The sequence below is a fragment of the Anomaloglossus baeobatrachus genome, chromosome 4 (assembly GCF_048569485.1).
Source record: "Anomaloglossus baeobatrachus isolate aAnoBae1 chromosome 4, aAnoBae1.hap1, whole genome shotgun sequence".
NCBI classification, from domain to species: domain Eukaryota; kingdom Metazoa; phylum Chordata; class Amphibia; order Anura; family Aromobatidae; genus Anomaloglossus; species Anomaloglossus baeobatrachus.
In genome coordinates, this window is record NC_134356.1 from 567,387,850 (window position 1) to 567,395,888 (window position 8,039).

The 8,039-nt window shown below is 46.4% G+C and overlaps 1 protein-coding gene across 4 annotated transcripts in view; it reads right to left on the minus strand.

The window, feature by feature from the left end:
- Positions 1–5,454, minus strand: part of DENND4A (DENN domain containing 4A) — a 209,372-nt gene extending 203,918 nt beyond the window's left edge. For 2 of the 4 annotated variants that reach the window (XM_075346042.1, XM_075346037.1), the window contains exon 1: positions 5,434–5,454. In XM_075346042.1, the coding sequence (XP_075202157.1) occupies positions 5,434–5,441 (8 nt within the window). In that variant the 5' untranslated portion in view covers positions 5,442–5,454. The remainder of the gene's footprint in view (positions 1–5,433) is intronic. The other 2 variants (XM_075346044.1, XM_075346039.1) reach the window with 1 other exon arrangement.
- Positions 5,455–8,039: the final 2,585 nt, after the last annotated feature.

Sequence of the window (8,039 nt, forward strand, 5' to 3'; positions counted from 1 at the left end):
TACCAGAATATGCCCAGGATGGGGGATATATATATATATATACATATATATATATATATATATATATATATATATATATATATATATATATATATATATATATATATACACACACTAGGAGGGGCCCAGGATGGGGACAAATAAACCAAGATAGCAACATATATACCAGGATGGCTCCAGAAAGGGGACATATATACAGTACAGACCAAAAGTTTGGACACACCTTCTCATACAAAGAGTTTTCTTTATTTTCATGACTCTGAAAATTGTAGATTCACATTGAAGGCATCAAAACTATGAATTCACACATGTAAAATGAAATACTTAAAAAAAGTGTGAAACAACTGAAAATATGTCTTATATTCTAGGTTCTTCAAAGTAGCCACCTTTTGATTTGATTACTGCTTTGCACACTCTTGGCATTCTCTTGATGAGCTTCAAGAGGTAGTCACCGGAAATGGTTTTCCAACAGTCTTGAAGGAGTTCCCAGAGATGCTTAGCACTTGTTGGCCATTTTGCCTTCACTCTGCGGTCCAGCTCATCCCAAACCATCTCAATTGGATTCAGGTCTGCTGACTGTGGAGGCCAGGTCATCTGGCGTAGCACCCCATCACTCTCCTTCTTAGTCAAATAGCCCTTACACAACCTGGAGGTGTGTTTGGGGTCTTTGTCCTGTTGAAAAATAAACGATGGTCCATCTAAACACAAACCAGATGAAATAGCATGTCACTGCAAGATGCTGTGGTAGCCATGCTGGTTTAGTATGACTTCACAATTTTGAATAAATCCCCAACAGTGTCACCAGCAAAGCACCCCCACACCATCACACCTCCTCCTCCATGCTTCATGGTGGGAACCAGGCATGTAGAGTCCATCCGTTCACCTTTTCTGCGTCACACATAGACACGGTGGTTGGATCCAAAGATCTCAAATTTGGACTCATAAGACCAAAGCATAAATTTACACTGGTCTAATGTCCATCCCTTGTGTTCCCTAGCCCAAACAAGTCTCTTCTGCTTGTTGCCTGTCCTTACCAGTGCTTTCCTAGCAGCTATTTTACCATGAAGGCATGCTGCACAAGTCTCCTCTTAACAGTTGTTCTAGAGATGTGTATGCTGCTAGAACTGTGTGGCATTGATCTGGTCTCTAATCTGAGCTGCTGATAATCTGTGATTTCTGAGGCTGGAGACTTGGATAAACTTATCCTCCGCAGCAGAGGTGACTCTTGGTCTTCCTTTCCTGGGGCGGTCCTCATGTGAGCCAGTTTCTTTGTAGCATTTGATGGTTTTTGCCACTACACTTGTGGACACATTCAAAGTTTTCCCAATTTTTCGGACTGACTGACCTTCATTTCTTAAAGTATTGATGGCCAACCATTTTTCTTCCACCATCCACCACGTATCCACCAAACCTCGGCACAACACAACTGATGGTTCCAACCCCATTTATAAGGCAAGAAATCCCACTTATTAAACCTGACAGGGCACACCTGTGAAGTGAAAACCATTTCCGGTGACTACCTCTTGAAGCTCATCAAGAGAATGGACAAAACAGAGTTCATTGTCTTTCCTCCTCCACACTCATCTCCTCCAACAAGCCTTTCCATCAAACTTGATGGTTGCTCACTCAACCCAGTCTCACAAGCTCGTTGCCTTGGAGTAACCATGGACTCTGCTCTATCCTTCAAGCCACACATCCAAGCCCTCTTTACCTCATGCAGACTACAACTCAAAAATATCTCCCGGATCCGTGCTTTCCTTAACCAAGAATCAGCAAACACATTAGTGCATGCCCTCATCATCTACCGCCTCGAATACTGCAACCTCCGTGTTACGTCACCGCCGGAGTCTGCTCCAGCGACTTCTGCTCCGATCGCCAGGCGACGCCGTGTTCCTGCCGTGGATGGTGCTGGTGATGGGAGAGGAGTTGATGCAAGCGGTGGGCGCAGGCTCCGATCATCCAATGGGCTGGGTTAGCTTGGGATCTGCAGTACCGCTGGCTGACTGTGGGTGGCATGTGTCTTCCAGCTGAAGTTGCCAGCATTCAGCTACAGCCAATGGGAAGACACCACGCCCTTCTTATTCCCCCTCCTGTCACATGACCACTGCCAGAGATAGTTCTGATTTTCCTGGCTCCTGTTATGTCCTATTCTGTTTGGTTATTCCTGTGTGCTGACTTCTGCATGTTTTCTGACTACCCCTCTGCCTGCTATTTATGTTCCTCGCTCCCCGATCCGGATTTGACCTCTGCTACATTTGCTGACTATGTCATTGCCTGCCGATTCTGTCCCTGTTCCGCAATTCCTGGTTTGACCCTGCCTGACTACTACTCTCATCAGACTGCAGCCTTCCACAGGTAGTGATCTCCAATTCCCTGTGTAATTCCAAATCCCTGTAGAGGGGTTAAAGGGTTTCAGGGTTCTGGGGGTCCTGCTTGGTGAGTGGCTTCCCTCTAGCCTCCCCTTTACAGCCCATCTGAGTCTGTGGATCCAGGCAGGCGTTACACTCCTGCTCTCTGGGCTCCCTTCCAACACTCTTGCACCCCTCCAATCTATCCTAAACTCTGCGGCCCGCTTAATCCACCACTCCCCGCGCTATTCCCCAGCCTCGCCACTCTGTCAATCCCTTCACTGGCTTCCCATCGCCCAACGACTCCAGTTCAAAACATTAACCATGACATACAAAGCCATCCACAACCTGTCTCCTGCTTACATCTGTGACCTAGTCACCCGGTACCTACCTGCACGCAATCTCAGATCCTCACAAGATCTCCTTCTCTGCTCCTCTCTTATCTCCTCTTCCCACAATCGCGTACAAGATTTCTCCCGTGCCTCCCCCATACTCTGGAACGCTCTACCTCAGCATATCAGACTCTCCCCTACCGTGGAAAGCTTCAAGAGGAACCTCAAGACCCACCTCTTCCAACAAGCCTACAACCTACAATAGCCCTCAGTCCCGTATACCACTTCGCAACCAGCTCTGTCCTCACCTATTGTACCATCACCCATTCCCTGTAGACTGTGAGCCCTCGCGGGCAGGGTCCTCTCTCCTCCTATACCAGCCTGTTTTGCACTGTTAATGATTGTTGTACGTATACCCTCTTTCACTTGTAAAGCGCCATGGAATAAATGGCGCTATAATAATAAATAATAATAATAAAGAGTGTGCAAAGTAGTAATGAAAGCAAGAGGTGGCTACTTTTGAGGAACCTAAAATATAAGACATATTTTCAGTTGTTTCACACTTTTTTGTTACGTATTTCATTCCACATGTGTTAATTCATAGTTTTGATGCCTTCAATGTGAATCTACAATTTTCAGAGTCATGAAAATAAAGAAAACTCTTTGAATGAGAAGGTGTGTCCAAACTTTTGGTATATATATATATATATATATATATATATATAGTTACATACATACATACATACATGTTTTTCCAAGACTAGCGGTGAGACTGTGGAAGGTTTGAGGGGTGAAACTGGGGTAGAGCCAGGGCGGAGTCTCAAGGTGGCCTGAAAATTTTGCTAGTGTGGAGCCCTTAAATTCCTAGTTGCAGCCCTGATAGGCCATGCGACATGCTGGAATTGGCCATTTTTTTTACGTTCTATGGCACCTTGATCAGTGTCAGCCAATGATCTTATCTTAAAACAATGTTTAAATGTTATTTACAACTGAGCAACCATTTTTGACCCAATATATCTTAAATAACATCTGAATCGCATCTACAAATTTTGTAGATGTAAAATTTCTTATCAATTTGTGTTTACAGGTTCAACACAGACCAATGTGTCTCCATGGTAAAAGGCAACAAATCAGACAAAAATCAAGTTTCCTTATACATACATGGTTGGAGGATCTGTTATATATCTGAGTGTGTATTATATACAGCTAGATTACAGCTAGATTAAAAGGAGTGTTCCATCTCAACAAATAAGAAATGACTATTAGATCGCAGTAGGTCCTACCACTGGGAGATCCAAAAAGTACACAAATTGTGAACTTGGGTCCCTGTTCTCCCGTGTAAGGCTACTTTCACACTTGCGTTGAACGGTATCCGTTGCATTGCGTTGTGTAACGGATGCAACGGATGTGTTGCATATAGTGACACAACGGATGCAACGGATGCTGCAAAACAACGCAATTCGTTTTGATTTTTTTTTTTTTTTTTTCCCGGTTTTACCAGCGGCAGACTATAGTGAACGATCAGCTGATCGTTCCCTGCAGCCGGCCGCTGGGTGATCAGCTGATTGCTCCCAGTAGCCGGCCGCCGGGTGATCAGCTGATCGCTCCCGCCCGCCGGGTGATCAGCTGATCGCTCCCGGCTGCCGGGTGATCAGCTGATCGCTCCCTGCACCCGGCCGCCGGGTGATCAGCTGATCGCTGTCACTTGCCGGCGCCCGGGCATGCCGGCGGGCGGGCGCTCAGCTGAGCGCTGTGACTTGCCGGCGGCCGGGCATGCTGGTGGCCGGTCATTCAGCTGAGCGCTGTCGCTTGCCGACGGCCGGGCGCTCAGCTGAACGTTCGGCCACCGCGAGCCAAAATAAAGTTTGATTTAAAAAAAAAAAAAAAAAAAAAAAAAAAAAAAAAGAGCATGCGCAGTGAAATCCAGAGGATTCCGCTGCTCAAAATAACGTTACATGCTGCGTTCCTCCCGCTGGGCGGAAGCAACGGAGCGTCGCCCAGCGGAAGCAACGCAGCTCCTTTTGGTACAATCCGTCAACCATACAAGTCTATGGGAAACAGCGGAATCCGTTAACGGATTCCGCTGTTTCCCAAAAGGGCGGATTGTAACGGAAGGAAAATAACGCAAGTGTGAAAGTACCCTAAGCAAGATCACAGCCTGAAGAAGCTGAATGGCATGTGTGCACCCTGCCACCCCATTCAAGTCTGACATGAAAGATGCCTGAAAATAGCTGTGCGGTGTGCTCTGCTATCTTTGTCCAGTGAAAAAGTATTTAGCCATTTAGAATGGAATATCCCTTTAAGTTACCCATACAATTAGTGACTGTTACTGGGGATGGGGTACACATTCATTATTTTTTTTTTTGCTCAGAAGCCTTCACTCCACTAACTTTAATCCATTGTGGGCCGCCTGTGACCCTCACCTATCCAAAATGTTCCCCCATAAAGTTATATTTCTCACTATATTGTATGGGCAGTTATAGCCTCAATGTACAAGTTACAATAGTGGAGATACTTCAAATGAAAAAAAGCCATAATTGCTAAAAAATCTGCACACAACCTGTGTTGTAAAAATGTATGAACAATTAAAAGACTGTTTCTAAAGGTTTAGAGAGGCGAAAGTCTAAAAAAAATGGGTTAGAAAGCTTGACCAGTAATTTTGGCTTGAAAAAAATGTAATAAAAAGTTTTCAAGAAGCAAGACCTGTAGAGTTTGTAAAAGTTTACATTCAGGTAGGAAGTTTAGACCCTTACCTGGTCATTGGAAGAATAGTCCCTGAAGGGTCCTCTGTGCTCTCAGTGATCAGCCCAACTTTCTCGGAGACGGCTCTGAATGAAATGTGTCACAGGTCTGACAGCCCAGCTCTGTGATGGGGAAACCCTGTGGTTGCTGTACAGGCACCAAGTCTTTGTAACATGCTGAGATTATAGTTGGGAGGTGGAGGAAGTCCTCCACTGCACACAGACTTGTCACTTTCTGCTCATGTTCTTGGCACGTTGTTCAGGTCCATGCTGGGCTGGTTCCTGTCCAGGTCTCAGGAATGTTCTTCTTGGAAAACAAAAGGGAACAGCTGCTAAAACTCTTTAGCCTGGTGCTGGGGGGAAAGAGGCAGAGGTTCAAACAGCTGAAGAATTTCACAATGATGGATCACTATTACCACAGAGAAGGGACATGGGTAAGATGTCAACCAGATCTGTTTGCAGAGCCAACGGAAAGTTCAGCGCTATATAGAGTTTGGTAGTAGGAAGAACATTAAGACATCATTTTCTACTAGTAATGCAAAATCTTAAACCCCTTTTTCCAAAATTGCAACATTTCCCTTAGAAGATATATCCAGCCCCGATTCTATAGATAGAATTGGCCAAAGTTGAAAGACCTCTTAACCACAGGAGGACCATTTCTTGATATCATCAAAGTTCTAATGACCAAGTTCCATTTAGGTCAATCTTTATTTAATATTTGTAATGTACCCATTGGATACATGAGGCTTTGTTCACATAATAGATGTCAATCTGTCTTGATCCATTTAAGAGATCTGTTGTGATCTATTCATTGAGGTGACCATACACTTTAGGCTTGAAACACACATCCGTGAAACACGTGCGTGTTTGGTCCGTTTCCGTGTATACTGGAGACACGGCCAAACGTACACCAATGTTACTATATCTCAGCGGTTACAATTGCGTTTTTGGTTATGTCCGTGAGTCCGTCTCCGTGATGCGTTTTTTGGTCCGTGTCTCACGCCAGCATGTCCGTTTTCTGCACGCAAAACGCAGCACGGACCCAATGAAAGTCAATGGGTCTGTGCGCACGTCCGAGTGACACGGACGCATCTCTGTTTGCTCCCTGTACGTTTTGTGCTTTTTTCATGTGATGTCGGTCTTTTTTCTTTTTCTGTTTCGTTCTCTCCCTCAGTCCGTCGGTCGGTCTCTATGTCTGTCGGTCGGTCTCTCTGTCTTATCTGTCCCTCTAGCTGTCTGTCGGTCAGTTCCCCCCCCTCTCTCATACTTACCGTTCCCCGATCTCCGGCGCGGCGCTGCACGGCTGTTATAATAACTCCGGCGGCTTTTACTATTTTGAAAAAGCCGGCCGCCCATTAATCAATCTCGTATTCCCTGCTTTACCCGCCCACCGGCGCCTGTGATTGGTTGCAGTCACACACGCCCACCACGCTGAGTGACAGCTGTCTCACTGCACCCAATCACAGCAGCCGGTGGGCGTGTCTATACTGTGCAGTGAAATAAATAAATAATTAAAAAAACCGGCGTGCGGTCCCCCCCATTTTAATACCAGCCAGATAAAGCCATACGGCTGAAGGCTGGTATTCTCAGGATGGGGAGCTCCACGTTGTGGCGCGATCAGCTGCTGTCAGTCAGGTAACTCGCGGCCAACGCTGGATCCAGTGACAGCGGGTAACCTCAGTGACAGCAGCTGATCGCGCTACTCATCTCATTAGCTGCGTGGAGGTGACCGGAGCGGCGGTGTCTTCTGCTGCTCCTGTCACCTCCATGCAGCAGAGCTGGATGCGACGCTGGAGGTCCGTGGAGTACGCCGGACATGGAGGGTTTGTCGGGGTTAATAAATTGGTAATGAGGGAATGTGTTTGTGTTTTTTATTTCTAATAAAGGATTTTTTCGGGTGTGTGTGTGTTTTTTTACTGTCACTTACAGATTAATCATGGAAGGTATCTCGGGCAGACGCCTGACATGATTAATCTAGGACTTATTGGCAGCTATGGGCTGCCAATAAATCCTTATTACCCCGATTTGCCAATGCACCAGGGTAAATCGGGAAGAGCCGGGTACAGCCCCAGAACTGTCGCATATAATGTATGCGGCAATTCTGGGCGGCTGCTGACTGATATTGTTAGGGTGGGGGGCTCCCCACAACGTGGAGCTCCCCATCCTGAGAATACCAGCCTTCAGCCGTATGGCTTTATCTGGCTGGTATTAAAATGGGGGGGGACCGCACGCCGGTTTTTTAAATTATTTATTTATTTATTTCACTGCACAGTATAGACACGCCCACCGGCTGCTGTTGTGATTGGGTGCAGTGAGACACCTGTCACTCAGCGTGGGGGCGTGTCTCACTGCAACCAATCACAGGCGCCGGTGGGGAGAGAAAGCAGGGAATACGAGATTGTTTAATGAGCGGCCGGCTTTTTCAAATTAGAAAAAGTCGCCGGAGCAGTGTGAACGCCGTGCAGCGCCGGTGATCGGGGAACGGTGAGTATGAGAGAGGGGGGGACACTTCAGTCACTTGGGGGATTAGCGGTCACCGGTGAATCCTTCACAGGTGACTGCTAATCAGTACACGGCACACAGACAGAGCCGCAGCATGACTATGAAGTCGGGTGAAG